Source organism: Phodopus roborovskii, unplaced genomic scaffold (assembly GCF_943737965.1).
Source record: "Phodopus roborovskii unplaced genomic scaffold, PHOROB, whole genome shotgun sequence".
NCBI lineage: Eukaryota > Metazoa > Chordata > Mammalia > Rodentia > Cricetidae > Phodopus > Phodopus roborovskii.
Genome location: NW_026126602.1, coordinates 6,172,479 through 6,191,464, shown reverse-complemented (window position 1 = coordinate 6,191,464; position 18,986 = coordinate 6,172,479). Strand labels below are relative to the sequence as shown.

General features: G+C 38.6%; 1 protein-coding gene across 2 annotated transcripts in view; it reads left to right on the top strand.

Moving 5' to 3' along the window:
- The window catches only part of Gpr158 (G protein-coupled receptor 158), a 376,106-nt gene that overhangs the window by 346,299 nt on the left and 10,821 nt on the right, over positions 1-18,986 (top strand). For both annotated transcript variants that reach the window (XM_051205699.1, XM_051205700.1), the window contains exons 8-9: positions 1,714-1,952; positions 16,071-16,209. In XM_051205699.1, the coding sequence (XP_051061656.1) occupies positions 1,714-1,952; positions 16,071-16,209 (378 nt within the window). The remainder of the gene's footprint in view (positions 1-1,713; positions 1,953-16,070; positions 16,210-18,986) is intronic.

Below are 18,986 nucleotides of genomic sequence, written 5' to 3'. Positions count from 1 at the left end.
CCCACAGGGCCTTCTGGTCCCTGAGTGGAAGCTGTATCCTAGAAGACAGAAATCAATCCTTCTCCCACATAGCCTCTCATGAAGCCTAACACATGCTACTGCTTCCCATTAGAGTTAGTTTCAGATGTTCAAATGAAGAGTGAGCTAGAGTTTGGAGTTAATTTTCTCCTTTTCTGCCCTAGTTAAAATATAGAAGACCAGCAAAAGAGGTAGGATTGCCATTCAGAAGACACAATCATTCCCAGTTTAGACTTCACCCTACTGTATTGAGAAGCAATTCTGGCTGCAAGTTTCTTTTATTAAAAAAAATAGAGTTAGAAAAATATCATTTTTTTTCAAAAACCTTCCATCCCTTGTAACACAGAGTTCTTTTTAGCCTATTCACTTTTTAATTAGAATAGAAGGTTTTGTAATCTATAGTGACTGGAATTCATAATGGTTCACATTTTGATGAAGTATTTAAAGAATGAGCAAATGCATACATGCCGGACTTATGATACACAAGTAACCATTTACCAGTCTTTTTGAAATTAAATCCCTTCTTTGACTACAGGTCTAACATGTAGTCTATTGTTCTTCTGACATTAGTCACTAGATGCCTACATTGTCACAGGAGCTACACTGTGTTTACAATATTGGTTTTTAATATGAGAATAAGAACTTAAAGTTTTGGAAGTCAGCTGAGTATAGAATCAATTTAGATTTATGTTTACTGACTGCCTCTGTATGCTACAGTTTCCCTAAGATAACATATTTTATCAGCTGTTAGATTCGTTTCAATCAGACTTTATAAAAATATTTATGGAGGTATGTCATAATCATATATGATTATGTGATCATTTAACCCTATCCTATAATATGAGAACAGTGGGCATGGCTTGGGGACAGATACAAAAGGCTCCTAGCAAGTAACAGATGAACCAGTTGGAAGCACAACAGTGAGAATTCAGCTGCCAGTTACAAGGCATGGTAGTACTCAAGTTTTACCTAAAAATGTAAATAAATTGGGAATGTGTAAAGACCTTAGAAGGGACAGAGTTAGGAAACCCACTGTTTGGCATTGAGAGTCTCAAATCAGAGCTCTGTGGTGAATACCCAAATGAGGGTAGGAAGTTTAAAGTACTCTGAGAATATCCTAGACTGAATTGAAGCATGAATGGGTCTGTACAATCAAACTAGAGTTTTACCTTCCTGCCATATTGAGGAGTAGAACAACATTTAGGTCATAGAGTGCAATACTTCTCAATCTTAGCTATTTGAGCCATCTCTGCAGAAAAGGATGATTACATTAAAAACCCCACATTTTTAAGCACTTCGTTCTAACCATCTTCCTTACAAAGATGGCTTTATTGACTTAACCTAATGTTTAAATAGCCCTTTTATAATTGTTTTCATGATACTGCATTATTTGGTAGTGGGATAAATAAATATAAGAAGAAGTCATATGAAATGAGATATAGAAAAAATAGTAGCAGTATTCTGTTATAGAGACAAACAACTAGCTTCAGGAGCCTTGACTTAGAACGATATTGGAACAAAAGTGAAATTTAATAAAAAATATGAACAATTGTATCTGTGGATTGCTTGTCTTAGAACTCTGCATGTCATTTTCAATTGTGCTTAAATTTCCTGAGATTTAAAATGCCATTCTTTAAAGATTTTCCTTCTGACCATTTGGGTTATCTTTACATTTTTGATCTTCTTCATTTCCAGGGTTTTGAAGGTGTTTCTCTCAAGAACAGCCCAGAGAATTCCATACATGACTGGTGGTAGGGTCATGAGGATGCTGGCGGTAATACTCTTGGTAGTGTTTTGGTTTCTCATTGGCTGGACTACTTCTATGTGCCAGAACTTGGAGAGGGATATTTCACTTGTTGGCCAAGGGCAAACATCTGATCACCTCACCTTCAACATGTGCCTCATTGACCGCTGGGATTACATGACAGCAGTTGGTACGTGGTCACCTCATGCTTTGCATGATCATCTGCCTAGTGAAAAGCCTGTCAAGTCTGATCTTTAAGTTTAAAGGACTTTTGTTATGATTTTGGTAACAACAACATGACAAAAATGATAATGATAGGTGCAGTGCAAAGGTTCATTCCTTTATTAAAAGAAAAAATGCCAAGAACAAAGGCAACATGTATACACAAAGAAATTATCAGTTGGTCTCTAGCTGTTCAACAGTAGCCATCTTGATTTATGTTCTCAGGTGGTAGGAGACAAGAATGCTGGTATTTTTCTGTACAGAGGTCTTATGATATTGATCTGACTTCACTCGGTGAATAGTTGACTGTCTATGATCAATCTATGATCAATTTATCTTCCTGGCATTTATCCCTAAAGAAAATTCTCTGAGAGTCCAGGATCAAATGGCAAGAATCGTGTTACTTAGAGATGGTAAAGTTATGTGACAGAAAAACAGGGTAGCTATATCATGACTCAGACCCGAAAACACAAGTTATTTGTTTGACCCTTTCCATCATCCCTCTTTTTAAAGGTAAGTACATAGGGCATTTTAGCTATCAGCTACTTTTAAACTAAGTTTCCAAAGATACAGAAAGCAAAAAAAAAAAAAAAAGAAAAGAAAAGAAAAGAAAAGAAAAGAAAAAGAAAAAAAAAAAAAAGAAAGAAAAGAGAGAAAAAGAAAAGAAAGAAAGAAAAATGGAGGAGAGCCATCATGATTTTGTTGTTGTTCCCATTTGTAAGCTAAATCAATCAACCTTGTTTTAAGGGCATATATAAAAAGTAAAAATATGAGATTATTTCTCATTTTCTGTCTCCTTGCCAATGTTTGGCTGAATGGTGTTGATGCCAACAAGGTATGCCCTAGGTCAGATATTTTTAGGACATTTATAACCCCAATGCTATGTGATGAAACCATGTGGCTGTGGGCATGGCTGTAGTGAGAATATATTTTTAAGCAACTTAACTTTCAGAGGATAAACAAACAGCAAAGATAGAAGGCAAGTCTGGGTTTTGCTCAAGTATGGATACGAGAAGGAAAACATTGCATAAATACCAAGTTTTCATTCAGCTGAATCCTTAAATTGTTTATTTTATACTTTGTAACCAAAGCAGAAAAAGTCATTTCTTCATATTATGAAGAAATTTCTACTATGTTTATGTTTAACAAAAGAAAATGATAACACTGAGCACACATGAGGTTACAAATAGGGAGACAGCATGGCCAACTCAGCATTTTATTTTGTATTCTACAGAAATAAATGGGAATGCATGATTGAAAATCATAATTCATTTAATAAACCTTATTGGAAAGTAAGAATTGCATACTATCAGCAAGATTCACTTCAGTACTTTTAACTTCTGTACTATTGTGATGAACACTTTTTGAGGGATATGAAATGTATAAAGCCTATACTACTGGTCAAGTGTTTACTCTTAGTTACCATAAATAAATGGGAATTATTAAATTATCAAAAAGCAAAGCACAGTGAAAAGCTTTTTGGTATAACAATTGTTCAGTGAAAGAAGATGAAATATTTTGGACAAGACTTCAAGCACTTTGAGCCATAGGTGATGTTTGGGTTATCATAAAGATATGTAGGTAGCATTCTATTTGATAGGAACAGCAACAGATGGAGGTGGGTGAGAATTATGTCAAACATGAAGGAGACATCTAAGTAGAAAAAGTTGGAATATGTTATGTTGGGGCACATTATGAATAATGCTTGGTGGTAAGTTTATTGAAAACATCCCAAAGTTAAAGAACCAGGGAGATGATATAAGGATCCAATATATTCAATTTTGATTGTTTTTATCATGTGATTTTACAGAAAGTGCAGTGTGCCAAATCCAGGGACTTGTGGGTTGGAACATTTACAAGGGAGAGATTAAGAACAGTGCTCCCAGTATGTCATTCCTTGGGAATTTGTTTAAAATGTATAGTTTTAATCTACTCCAAATTTCTCACTCAGACCCTGGGACCTGGGCCCTGGGCCCTAGCACTTCATGCTTAATATGACTCCAGATGAACCTGGTTTTATGCTACTGTGAGAAACTTGGACTCTGGGGGCACAATCTGATGGGCTTGCTAGAGTATAAGGACAAGAAACCCCAGCTATGCTCTGGCCATTCCATAGTGCTCATAAGAACCTCAGACCACTGGAGCCCACTTCCTATTGGTCATTTCCAATTGGATTTAATTTTCTTCTGCTCCACGCTTCCATGCTTCACTTTCCTGTTCATATACAACACCTAGGCATAAACAGGTGACATCAGATAGAGGATTCTTAATGTTCTTACCTACCCATCGATAAATCTCCCAAGTCCACACTCACTTTGACCTTTTATTGCCCACATCACCCTGTATTAGTGGGTAGCCATCTTAACCTATGTACACTTAACCAAGACTTCACCTCATTCCCCATGACCTTTGTAAGACTTTTGTGTCTTACATCTGAAACTCCCCTGATTTCAAAAATCTCCCATAGAAGTCCACTCTGACCACACTTTCCTAACTCTTTTATGACTCTCAAACATAGCTGTTTGATGTAATAGACTGTTTTAATTGTACAGTCATGCCCACACAATAACAGTCTGGCTAACAGTAATCTCTATGTACAACAGTGGTTCCATAAAATTTTATAATGAAACCGAACATTCGTATCACACAATGGCGGTATAGCCATTGTTATGTCACTGTATTAGTCAGTGTGTTTTGGTGGTGCTGGTGTGAATGAGCACAGTAATGTGCCATTAATATGAAAGTACAGCAGTATAGTGTCTAACCCTGAAATGACAGTAAGAGTCTGCACTGCATGCTTCCACACTGTTTCTCCACCCACCATTGTTTTAGAGCAGTGGTTCTCAATCTTCCTAGTGCTGTGACCTCTTAATACAACTCCCCATGTTGTGGTGACCCTGATCATAAAATCATTTTCATTGCCACTTTATAACTGCAATTAATGTTACGCTATTGCTATGAATTGTAAATATGTGATATGCAGGGTGTCTTATATGTGACCACCCCCAAAGGAGTTTCAACCCACAGTTTGACAACCACTGTTTAGAGAGTACTCTTTTTTTTAATTTATTTATTTTTATTTAATTTTATATAACAAAGTCCAATTAAATGAAAACAAACATTTATACACAATATTTGGGAATTTGGGCGTCGTTCTTTCCAAACTACTTCCTGCTGGTAAGGGGCGCTGTCTTGGGGGATTCGAAGAAGATTCAGATATCCTAGCTGTAGTCTGTAGGGCTGTTTTGTCCAGCTGTTTGGAATGTAGGATCAGCTTGTATAGAGAGTACTCTTGCCTAGCAAAGCTTTACTATAAAACATGATGCTGTGTTGCTAGGGCAGCAGCTCACATTCACAGAATGACTGACCTACAGCATCTACACTGATGAAAGTGTACTTTGTGATGTGCACACAAGACAAAATTGTTATGTGAGTCACATTTCTGAGCATATCCTCATTATTAAGGGACACACAACTGTACAATTGCTATGCTTTTCATCTCCAGTGAAATGCTCATTAAGTAGCAAATATCCCCCTAGCAAGAAGTAAAATGTTCAGAGTGCTTTCTACAGTAATTCTAGAGAACAAAAAAAACAGGTAAAGCAACCAGCTCTGAGCCCCACCAGAGTAGGGTTCTTTTTTTTTTTTTTTTTTTTTTTTTGACAGAAGAATATAATTCCTCTAAGTCTCCATGACTCTGAGGATTAGATCTATAAGAATAATATTCTGAAGTATTTATACTGATTATACTTTAAACTTTCTGGAATACATTTAAACACACTTTGCATTATTAGAAGTGAGTAGACACACTTTCTCTCCTCCAATAGCTACAGTGTTCTTCAGCATCACTGCTGTAAGGCTCTGTGGTTCACACTGTTTTCCTGACAGGCAACAAGCCAGCTGCCTTTCACAGACTCTTGATAAATATTTGCTGGAAGAATGAAAAATACGCCCAGCTCTCTTTCTCTCGTTGTAGTTTCGGTGGCAAGAATTAGATTAGGAGGAAGGAACTTTCTAAAGTTAAAAAATCCAGAAATTACACAACTGTCCCAAATTCATTTTAAATATAAGCATGTATGCTCACATTTTAGAATACATTTTGAGGCCTCAAAACTAAATTAACGCTCGCAAGCCTTTTGCTTTAGTCCTTTCTTATTATACCTTAGATTCAGGGTCTTGTAGAGAATAAGCTAGCCCCACACTTGCTAACTGAGGCTAGACCTGGATTTCTCATCCTCCTACTTCTACCTGCCTAGGGCTTGGATTACAGGAATACCGCAGCACACCTGGCAGCCTCAGCCATATTTATGAGGCCCGGTCAAATCTGACTTTGCCAGTAGTCCTGGTAAAATTTAAGACTTGAAAAGAGTTGACTTCCTAGGTCACCATAGCTCACTAACCAGATGGTCTTTGTATTTAGATTTAGATGCCCCAGGCCAGGGCACGGACATAGCCGAGGGGGTCTCATGATGTACTTTATTCTTTGGTGCAAACAAACTAATGAAAAGAAACCAGTTGGTAGGTGATATCATCATGGCCATTTATGTATTCTGGTTCATGATTAGATCCACATGCCAGGCTTCAGTTCACACTTGGACAAGCACTGAACTTTCTTCAGTTTCTTCCAGAATTTAGGTAATGCCAGTCAAATGTGGTACCCTTTTTTTTCTGCCTTTCCTTATCTAGCACAAGAGCAGACAGAAAAAGCCTAATTGGACTTAACTTCCTCTTCTGTTCTTCTATGTTGTTTCACCTGTCTGTGTCACTAATGGGGCAGCTCCTTTTAGTAGTGTTCCTATAAAATAATAACCATCCCAGACAAGAACCCCTTAGAAAGTAAGTCCACCACCAGTACCTGGCATATGTCCTAGCTCTGGAAATGCTTAGGAGCTTGGATCGTTGTTGTGAATTTTAATTCACCAAGTTTAAAAAGGCATCAGGGTACTTAGTTCACTCAATAAAATTCTTGGTATGCAAACATGACAATCCAAGTCCATGTTCCCAATACACGTTTGACAATTTGGGTATGGCTGTGCTTCTGATCCCAGTTCTGGGTAGGTGGAGACTGGAGCATCCTTGGTGCTTCTAGCTGAGTGGGTGAACTCCACAGACAATACAAGATCCTATCTCTAAAGATAAAGTGGAAACTGACTAAAGACACCCAATGTTGACATCTGACCTCCATTTACCCCCACCACACAGACATACATACATACACACAGAGAGAGAGAGAGAGCGAGAGAGAGAGAGAGATACACAAATACATAATATATAGAGGGAGAGGATGATGTATGCATGCATGAGAGAGAGACAGACAGAGAGAGACAGAGAGAGAGAGAGAGAGAGACTGTTTACTATGTTGTAAATAAATAGGTGTAATGCCTGGATTCATGTTGCAGTGGGAAATTTTGTTTGAAATATCACTCTTTCCATGAATTCTGACACAGATTAGCCTCCTTTCTTTCCAAATTATCACATGGTATTGTCTCATGTCAGGAAACTCAATCTTTACTTTCTCCCCCTTTGCTCATCTCTGCTCTCTCCTTCCTGGTATCTTTTAAGTTCACGAAACAGACAATGTTTCTGTAATTCAATTAGTCCTATGCAAATGTTTAGAAGGGATAGAAGGGATCTAGAAAAACACAGTAACTCTTTCATTGAGCTATATAGGGAAATTCCAAAGCAGCAATTGTTTCTGAGGATTTAAACAATTATCCTAGAAGACTGGGTGTCATTATGACAAGTGAAATGTTAAAGAAGTGAATTTAATGAGCACTGAACAAAGCAGGCTAGGCTCCCTCTCATCTGACTCAGAACAACATTTTTGAATTAGGTTCTGTATATAAATTTGCTTTTATTCTAATACACCATATGTCTTAATCCATGCTTCATTGCGTGTTTCAGCTTGTAAAATGTGGTTTCCATTTTCAGTCAGAGATAAAAGCTTGTCCTAGTTTATACTTCACTAGAAACCATGGCTACCTTTTCAAGAGCTACTCATGTGTTTTCAGAACAATTGAAGCAGGGTTTCATTCTTATTTATCATCTCTTATGAAAATCCTTTGAGCAGGAGTCAACTATGTAGTATCAAGAACATGAAGTGAGAAAAAAGTATTCCTGCCTTAATTTTAGAAGTTAGAGATACTGAGTTAGGAAACTGGAGAGATGCTTGCTATGCAAGCATGAGGCCCTGACTTCTACCTCCAGAGTCTACATGGCAAGCTAGCATGGTGGCACATGCTGTAATCTCAGTGCTGAAAAGGGAGAGAGAGAAGGATCCCTAAGATTTACTAGCTACCAGCAGCCTAGTCTATTGGGGGAAATTTCCTACCAGTGAGAGACAGGGTGCCTAAGGAAAGAAACCCAATGTTGTCATCTGGCCTTCTAATATACATGCATGCAAACATACATGAAAACAAAGAAACACACACACACATACACACACACACACACACACACACACACACACACAAAACATAACAGAAGATACAGCCTTGGAGCAGGACTTGAGGGACAAGGAGACTTAAGCTGGCAATGATGACCACCATTTTAGCTCTTCTTAGATCTTTGTTGCACAGAAAGCTATACTAATGTATTATAACACAAAGGAAAATTAAAAGGTCAGCTAGATAAGGTAGCTAATAACTACAATATAGCTCTTGGGAGGCTGAGGCAAGAGGACTCAAGTTCCAGGTCAGTTTGGGTGACATAGTAAGTTAGCTTAGGTTTCAACAGATGGAGGAGGGGTGGTATAATTTGGCTCCCAGTTTTGGAGATCTGGGTCCAAGATCAATTGGCCCATTACAATTGAGTCTGTAGGGAGGGAGCCCATGGTAGGAGATGTCACTCACCTTGTGGAAGCTAGAAAGCAAAAGGAGAGCAGGGTTCTTCTCCAGGGCTTATTCCTAATGAGTAGGCACTACCTACAAACCCCATTCTTAATGAGTCCACCAACTCCCTTTGTGCCATGAGCTAAGGACAAAGACTTTAACAGGAGTCCACCCCAGAATAAGAATGCTTAAGTGTAGCACAGAATGTGAGGAACAGAAAGAACATTCTGGGAGACACAGCTCACTGAACTAATCCCAACCTTGTGTTCCCAGAGTCTCTCACCTTATTCCGTTTCATGAGGTCTGATATGTATCATAGGCTTGGATCTCTCAAGATTCTCTGGGAGCTTTGCTGCCTCCTGTGAATCTCTGAAATTTGTAAATCTATTTGTCAAAAAAATGGGGAGAAACTCTCCTTTAGTTTTTTTCACTGGAGTTGCAAGAGATGGTGTTATAAAAATGATTCGGGTCCTAGAGGTATGGAAAGGGAAGCAATTCAGTAGAAGTGAGGGTGACATGTTTGACTATTCAGAGAACTTCCTAGCAGTGGGTGGGCAAGAGAACTAAACAGTCAGGTCATCACATGATCTGTCGGTGTTCATTTGCACAGTTATACAGATTGTTAGTGTTAGTGTGGATACCACTATGATCTGTTAATGTGGATAGTCACATAGACTGTTAGTGTTTTATGGCTAAGCCACCTAGACTCTTAGTGTTATATGAAGAACCACATAGACTGTTAGTGTTGGTGTCAATAGCACCATAGACTGTTAGTGTTGGTCTGGATAGCCACATAGACTATTGTTAGTGTTAGTATGAATAGCCACATAGACAGTTAGTGTTGGTGTGAGTAGCTACATAGATTGTTAATGTTGGTGTGGATAGCCATATTATTCCTTATCACTCCCATTATTCTTTGGATCTGAGCTTGAAAACTGAAACACAGAAATTCCTCTCTAGACTTCTTCAGGAGCCACTGTTACTCTAATAAAACTTTCGAAAGCATAGTTAATATACAATATTCATTTAGCAAAATGCTTGCCACATTTAACACATGCAGGCTATGAAATAAGATCAATTGAGGGAACAAATGTCCTTCTGAGTGGGACTCTGATCATCACCACAATCTGTTCAACTTTGAAAACATATTAATTTTTCTAACATACACTTGATTGCTGCTTGGTAGATTCACTTGGAATGCTCTGTCTATTCCTGTATTATAGCAGAGCAAAGGAAACCTGGGTCTGGGATATAATCTAGAGAGCACCATCAACATCCAAGGGAGGCACTCCTGTTCACTGAGTACATGTGGACAGATAGGGTGGGGTTGCTGCAGCAAGTCCTACTGTCCCTTGTTCCCAGAGTATGGACATCCCAGACTCCTTGGTCCAGCTGCGAAATGTATCACAATATTTCCCTGATACTGGGTGTTTCTCTTAATAACACTTAATAAAGCCAGGTCAGTACCCCTAGAATATCAGCATCCCACCATTTACCACTTCCCTGCCATGCATACACATACACACAGAAAGTCTCTCTCACTACACAGTCACATGTAGCCACTTCTAACTTTAAAAATGGGTCAAAGCAGCCACGTTAATTCTTTAACCCATGTAACCTCATATTTTAATCAAAGGAATGGCAGACAAGCAGCCAAAATGCAAGTTTCCTGTGCTTGTTGAACCCCATAGTTCTGAAATTTCAGATAATCTCCAGATTTTTTTTTCCCTGAGTATGAGTGTGGTGTATATGTTGGAAGGGAAGTGTGTGTGTGTGTGTGTGTGTGTGTGTGTGTGTGTGTGGTGCACATGTGTGTGCATGCTTGAGGAGGCCAAAGATTGATGTCCAGAATCTCCCTACAGTGTGCTTCCATCTTATTTATTAAGACAGGGTCTCTCTGTCAAGCACCAAGCCAGTTTGCTCCTGAGATGGGGAATCTCTTGTCCGCCTTGATTGTCAGGCTGAGATTACAGGTAGAACCCCCACAACTACCAGATATTTAAGTTGGTTCTGGGGATCTGAACACCCACCCTTTTGCTTGTGGGGCAAATGCTTTAACCAATGAGACATCTCCCAGCCTTAATCTCAAAAATGACTCATGCCGTTTGCTTTTATACTTAACAATGATGACCTCTGAGCTGTCCACTCTGGATTCCTCCTGGCATAGTTATAAATGCTTTCTACTTTGATCATAAATTATTCTAAGTGAATCAGATTTCCAGAGGAAAGAAGGCATTAAAAGAAACACCAGGGAAACAAAACCGATGTTTTATTAATTATGTATTTATTTCTCCCATTTGAAATCACTTGATGTAGGCAACAGGGGTAGCATGTTGTTAACACAGAAGTCTCTCCAGCTTGGCTAAGAGGCACCACAGTTTGAGTGGTGTTTGTACTTTGAAGCTGTTATCCTTTTAGTCTTTGTGGGGTTCTCTGATCACAGAGCTGGGACATCTTTGGTGTCACAGAACTGATAGGAATTCTTTTCTATTTCCCCTAGCCTTTTGAAAATGAAGCTTGGAATGATTTTTTTTCTGATTATTAATCTTTAAGGGTCATGGTACTTTAATATTGTTATCCATTACATATTGAAAATAAAACACCTCAGTTTTCATTGAACCATATTTAGACATTTAAATATAAAGGCAATTCCCTTTTTTAACCACACTCCTTCCTCCTGTAGAGATCGCTTAACACAAGAAACTATTTTTGAAAGCAGAAGCCCAGCACATATTTCAACTCCCACGTAATATCTGCAGAATTCAGTAACATCTGCATATTTTCCCTACTAATTGCAGTGTTAGTCTGAAGTTAATTATATGAAACTGATTTTTTTGGTCTAAGCACAACTCTTATATATCACATTTAGTTTAATTGGTACTTTGAATAATAAATTGTTTTTAAGTGAGAGTGTATTGTTTGATACTGCTAATGAAATGATTTTAATGTTTAGCTTAGCTATTGTGACAAATCTTATTTTGTCTTATGTTTTTAAATGGAATTCTCCCTAATTAAACCAATGACTACCTTTACAATCTTCAGTATGGTATATGAAAACACCATAGTGAGTGGCAGCAAATGCTCCTTTTACCAGACAGTTGCATGTGAATGCTTCAATTGCAACAGAGTATTTTCCATGTGCTGCAGGTGTTCAGTAAGTATTTATGCATCTCACACTCTTTTGTTCCAAACACACAGTACACATGTTGTATGTGTTGATAAGTAGAGGTCACCATTGTTAATAACAATGCCCAAACTAGTTTCATTCACAGGCCTGTCAAAGAAAAGCTGAGGCAAAATCGAATTCAACAGAGAATGTCTGAGCAAAGAATGTTGGGGGATCAGGAAACATCAGTAAGAAAGGAGGTTATGGGCTTCTCTAGAGGAGCTGGCACAGAAGCTTTATGGGCAGACATAGAGGAGGAAGACAAGGACAAAGAAAAGGGGGACGAGGAGATAAAAACAAACAAAAACAAACCCTCTTCTATGACTATACCAGATAGATGCCTGCCTTACTTTCAGTGTGTCCAAAAGGAGGGCCCATGTCACAGTCTGATCACCTAGTTGGTCAGATGAAACTAGATTGTAAATTAATCAGTTGTAATGGTGCTTCTAAGTTTCTGTTTGCTTCTGACAGGGTGTGTAAGCAAAAAGAGCAAACAGTGCAGCAGGGGCTCCAGCCTAGACCTCATGCCTATTTGCTTCAGCAAAACCAGCAGTGATAGATGGAATGTCAGGTAACAGAACATTACGTCTCTAATGAAGCTGATAGCATTAAAGTCATACGGTTCAACAAATACTACTGAATCTCATGTGTGTGGGCTCAGTGTTGCTGCTATCACTTGAGGTAGGGCCAGAGCAAGGTAAACAATCAGTGTAGGAAGACTAAGGCCATAGCTGTGCCTGGTGGTGTCCCCTGGAACCTCTAGCTGCTTAGGACTCCGAGGCAAGAGGATTGATTGAAGCATGGCTGGGTTACACAGGAAATCAAAGCTAGCAGAACCGCCTTAGTAAGACTTTGCATCAAAATAGAAAAAGTAAAAGGACTGTAGAGGTGTAGCTCCAAGGAAGAGTGCTTTCAGGCCTCAAGTAGGGATTCAGTTCCCTAGAACCCGGGTGGGGATGGGGGTGGGAAATGGACACTTTTGTCCCAGTTATGAATTGCATGACATGATTCTCTATGTTAAAATTATGAAGTATTAATGGAAAAAAATTTAGTATAATTTCAGTAGGCTTAGTGATAGGAGTAAAACTTGAACTGGTCATTTTTAAGAACTTAAGGATTTAAGTGGGTGAGTAGCTGACTGTGTCCCATCCATCCCCAAATGAGGCATTTAGTAGCATGACCCCTACACTGAAGATTCAAGGGGACATCATGGAAGAGTAGGCAGAAAGATGGTAGGGACTGGAGGACCAATGTGACTACTGTGAAAGAATATCTGATTTTGCAATCATGAATGCTCAGCAATACGGCTGCTGCCACAAGACCAGATCAATTGATATGCCAACATGGAAAGGAACCACATATACAAGAAGAGCTATAGTCTGGGGCTTTTGAGAGAGGGAGAATCAGTTTCTTTCAAGGATGAGCCTCCTGCTAGTTTGTCCAATCCTAAGTGGTCAGCCCTAAACACATCTATATGTTGGCAGCACTAACTGGGATCAGTAAGTTGTGTGTGTGTGTGTGTGTGTGTGTGTGTGTGTGTGTGTAAGTGCGTGAATGTGTGTGTACACATGCATGCACACACACATGCACATGTGCACATGTACCCACATATATGCAAAATAAAAATTGTGGAACAATAACTCATGATTTTGAGAGTGAAGACATGGGATGAATTAGAAGAGATGAAAGAGGGAGAAAGTATGTAAATACATTGTAGCCTTACAGAAATTCTCAAAAATATTAAATTTAGCTTTTACAAAACAAGAGAAAGAAGATTTGAAATGTGGAGTAAGAGAAAATTTTCAGTGGGATCAATAATGCAAATTAGGACTCAGAAGGAGATCTCTCTCTCTCTCTCTCTTTTAATCACTGGATAATGTGTGCACACCACTGCACAGGTGTGGAAGTCAGAAGACAAGTTGCAAGAGTCAGTTCTTTCCTTCCAACTCCTAGGTTTCAGTGATTGAACACAGATAGCCAGGCTTTGTGGCAAGCACCTTTACCCAATAAGCCATTTTACCAGCCCCAAGATAAATCTCTGTAGCATTCAGAGAACAAAGGGACAGTGGGTGGGCTCAGAGGGCTTATGTTGAGAGCATGGTGGGAAGGACACTGGGTATGTACTATGAAATCATGTTATGGAGAGTGCTAAGTGCCTGGGTGAAGAATGCAGAAGATAAAAGTGAAGCCACACAAAGTTTCTGAATGGAGATGTGGTTGGTGCCTATCAAATGCATGACTGTTCAGAGACCAGACAAAAAGTTAGTCTAAGATGTAAATAGACAAAAAAGTACTGAATATGAAAGTGGGCAGCAAGAACATCTTAAAGTCAAGAATAATGTTTGCCCTGCAGGAAGACCTGGGAATCATCTTGGGGGGGGGGCGGATAATTTCTGGTATTTCAAAGATTTGAATAAAATTTTCAGGAGACATGTGAATAGTTTAACCCAAAATCATTGGCAGAGATTTAGGCAAATTCTGGTTTGACTAAAATGGCATTTCAGAATAGCTTACCTGCCCTTGTTATGGTGAATGAATTTACACTTATAGATTCAATAAGCAGACAGCAATAGAGACAATAGAGGTTCAGGCAGTGAGTGTTGAGAGTATCGAATACACATGAATGCTTTCTATGTAAACTGTAAGGAAATCTGCGATTTTCAACTCAGTGACAAAGGTCATGTGGTACTATGAAGATAGTGTTATTTCCTGCTCTAGACCTGGTAACGGCTGGGGATTGTGTTCACATACATAGCCAGCAGCCATCAAGCTGAATAATTCGGATTTACCTTAGATCTCACTGAGGGTTTGAAGTAAAGCTTCTTTTCTTTCTTTGGCTTTTGTCCATGTCAGGGTTTTAAGCACAGCTCCTGGCAGATTGGTTTATTTAAAGGATTTCCAGTAATTGGAGCACTGTCTAATATTTAGATTCTACTGGAAATAAGCTGAAGTGCTGGCAGAGAGAACAGCTTGGCATGTAGATGGACAATCACTGCTTTGAATGGGGACCAGCATTTCAGGTGCAAGGTCACATCTGGGTGACCTAGCACGCAGGGGTGTCTGTCTCCACATGAGAGAGATCGCTCTTAGCAGTTAGATGCCATTTTCCAGTAAGGTCATGTTACTAAGAGAGATGAAGTGGATTAGTCAAAGTGGCTTCAAATTGCAGTGCTCCAACAGGCCATGGTGTCAGCTGTCTGTAATCCTTGGATTCGGGCGGTTTGGGCTGGAGGCAAGAGACCTGGTATCAAAACAACAACAAAAAGGGGCAATGATCAGTTTGGAAAACTGACACGTGAGAATCTTAGTATTAAGAAAATCTTGAGTTGAGCCAGAAACCATGTTAATTAAGTGCTTTGTGCATGCTAGCTCATCTAGTTAGCAAATGACCCCCAAAGTGTGCACTTTCATGAGTCTCATTTTTCAGTGAAGAACCTGCATCTTCATAGTACCTAACTGAGGCTAAGCTGATAAGGAGAGCCAGGCTCAGACTTAGGCACTCTTAGCTGATACATTGTGCTTGCCCAACAAATATCCAACAAGGTGAGTCTAGATTTTATGGTGCTTTCCATGCACTGCCCACGAAAGGCAGGATTTCTGTCATGTGTGAAGAAACAATGTTTCATTTGGAAAATATGCCACTGAGTGTTTAGCAACCTGTGCTCCCACAGCTGTGACAGTGGCTATTTTTACTCTCTGAATTGGGCTTGTTACAGCAGGAAATTCCATTTCCAGAAGCTGTGTAGGCTTCTTGTCTTGATACTTTGTTAGGACCCAGACTCCTATGAACACCATAAACTTAGATTGAGAAAGAGAAAAATCTTTTCACAGACATTGTAGGAGGGACATCCATATATTAGCAAAACAATGAAAATATTCATTGTGTTATAAACAATGGCAACAATAGAGGTTACCTTTAAAAAACATGTACACTGAATCAAATTTAAAAATGTAATATATGGCTTCTGTATCTTTATGTGAATGGAACTTTACAAGCATCTATGATTGTGCACCTGTAATAAAGCATGTTAAAGAAGTTAGATTTTTTTAACTTATGAAACTAATGGGGAATTGTTTGTTCCTCTCACAGCTGAATTTGTATTCCTCTTGTGGGGTGTTTATCTCTGCTATGCAGTGCGAACAGTCCCTTCAGCATTTCATGAGCCTCGGTACATGGCTGTCGCAGTTCACAATGAGCTCATTATCACGGCTATATTCCATACAATTAGGTAAGTGATCTGTCTTTGTTAAGGCTTCTATTGCTGCTACAAAACACCATGACCAAAAAGCAAGCTGAGGAGAAGAAGATTTATTTGGCTTACATTTCAATATTTAGTTCATCACTTGAGAAACTCAAACAGGAACTCAAACAGGGCAGGAACCTGGAAGCAGGAGCTGATGCAGAAGCCATGAAGGGGGGCTGCTTATTGGCTTGCTTCCCATTGCTTGCTCAATAGAACCCAGAACCAACAGTCCAGGGATGGCATCACCCACCTCAGGTTGGGCCCTTCCTTATTGATCACCAAATGAGAAAACGCCTTACAGCTGGATCTCATTGAGGAATTTCTTCAACTGGTGCTCCTTCCTCTGATGACTCTAGTTTGTGTAAAGTTGACCCAATAAAAAGCCAATACATGATCCTTAGAGGTAGTACAAACACTGTTGTTTGGGGGGGTATGCTGTAGTTTAATTTAAATAGTTAAGCTGGAAAAGTGAGTAGTGGAAACATTTAAGCAGAGGAGTAGGAAGGAGGAAGAGTAGCCAGATGAAACAGTGTACATCTGACTTTTGAGGCCTTCCCCTGCATCATAATAAAAAATGAAATGAAAATCGCAGAGGTCAGATAGCGAAAGGAATCCTAGCATTTTACTGATAACACAAAATGTCACTGAAAGGCTTGAAAAATACTGAAAGGATACACTTAGGACTGTAATTGGAAAAGTTGAATATCTTTGCTCTGATGAAAGGGTTAGGGTTCATTCCCCTGCTGCCATTAATGCTTCCCTGGAGTTGCAGTGGAATAGGAGGTTGGGAATGTGTGGAAATGTCTCCATGTGACTATCTCTCAGAAAATACTAACTTCTCCCTCTGGAAACAAATAATGCCAAAGAACAGCTGGGACTCCAGGCAAATTCAGTGCTTAAACTTTTAACCAAAAAATGAAATTGTCTATTATCTAGTATCCATGGAAACCTCATCAAGTCAGGAGTTGGGGAACTGGTTCAGCTTTGTCTTGCTGCAGCTCAAGAGATGGAGAAAAAAAAAAAAAAGATGAGAAGAAAATAAAAGGTGTTAGAAAACTGAGAAGAATAGAGTATGGGGTTGAAAATAAGCCAAGGGAGGGAGACTTCTTAAGTCCACTTGGACTAGAGTGCCTAGATCTGAGAGAAAATGTCCTGGGTCTAGAATGTGGGAAAAGACAGAAGACCTTGCCATGGTCCCAAGAATGAAGCTAAAGATTATGGTCCAAGAAAAGTCACTTTTTGTTACTAGGCTCCAGAAGGTCAAGAGTATAAGTTTTAAAATTTAACAAGCTTGCTTCTCTGTAACCAACTGCAAGCCAAATGTTCTATTCACAAGCCACATAGTTAAATGCCTACAAGGAGGTCCCTCATGGGTGATTTACCAGGCCTGCTATCATCACAATGGGACTAAGGAGTGAAAAAAGCTTATTTCCCTACAACAAGCTGCCAGCTTTCATAGAAACAAATTTCTCAAATTAAAAAAGTTCAAATAAGTTGCATGAATGTACCTATCTGCTTTATATGTTCTCTTTGGTCCCATACCAAATATGATTTTTAATGGATTTGTAAATCTAACCTAGCCCAGGTCCTCTCATTAGCAGACAACTAAATTGTTCCTTAGGTAATATTTCAAAGATATTTTAGTAATAAGGCAACATATAGTCACTACAGAATAATTATGAAACAGTTAAGAAAGAAGTAAACTCATCATTCATACTCCCCAAAGATAAGCACTGTTAACAGCCCTATGTTACTTTGGGTGTTTTTATGTATGTGTATGTGTTTAATACATTAGAAATTTTGGCATCTGTATTGCCAGAAAGGACCAGTGAATGAAATGTAGTTTCACACAATAAGTCTATAGAACACTGATTTAGAGCATGGGTGGAGGAAAGTAATAGAAATAATATTTTAAAATCAAGTATTTACAAGACCTAATTTACACATACAATCACTATCTGGTATTTATAAAATCCCAGGAAAAGAAGCAATTACAAAAACTTTAAATCAAAAAGATCCACTTTAGTCCTTTTTTTTTTTCCTGAATGAAATACTGTTGATTAAGGTTCTCGTATTAGGAGAGACATACATACTCTCAGTATCACACATGTTTTGCTTATCTGCATTAAACATGACATTTTATATTTATACATAATAGTACATGTGTGTGGAAATTTACCATACATATCTTTACTTTCATTATTATAAAATTTGGAGATTACACAACAATAAACTAATATCAAAGACCTAAATCTGAAGAGGTAAATGTGCAAAGACCTTTCTCCCAGTCTGTTCTAACCCTTCACTGACTTTTAGAGCCAGCACAAAGAAACCCTTTAGGAATCCACAAGATTTTTTTGTTTGCTTTATTTTTAAACACACATTCTCAAATATTGCTATGCTACTGGATTTTAAATCTATTTTTGCAAAACTGAAATACCATTTTAAAACTGAAGCTTTGAAACAACAGCACAGCTGCTTTTCTCGAGGTATTTCTAGCCAGAGCTACAACCTGGCATTAATTTAGGGCTTATTAAATTGAAAGTAATTAATTTCAGCATTATTTCAAAGTGATTTTTCAGAAGGTCACAATTTTCACTTAAAGTGAAAAGTTACTAAGATAAATAAATTATATTCTTCAAGATGTAGGAGGAAGCTTCCTATGTACAACAACTTGTGTTGCCATAGGAGATAAGATTTTTCCCTACTAAAAGATGCTTAGAGACACAAATCTATTTCTACCCATGAGCTTTTCTGTGCCA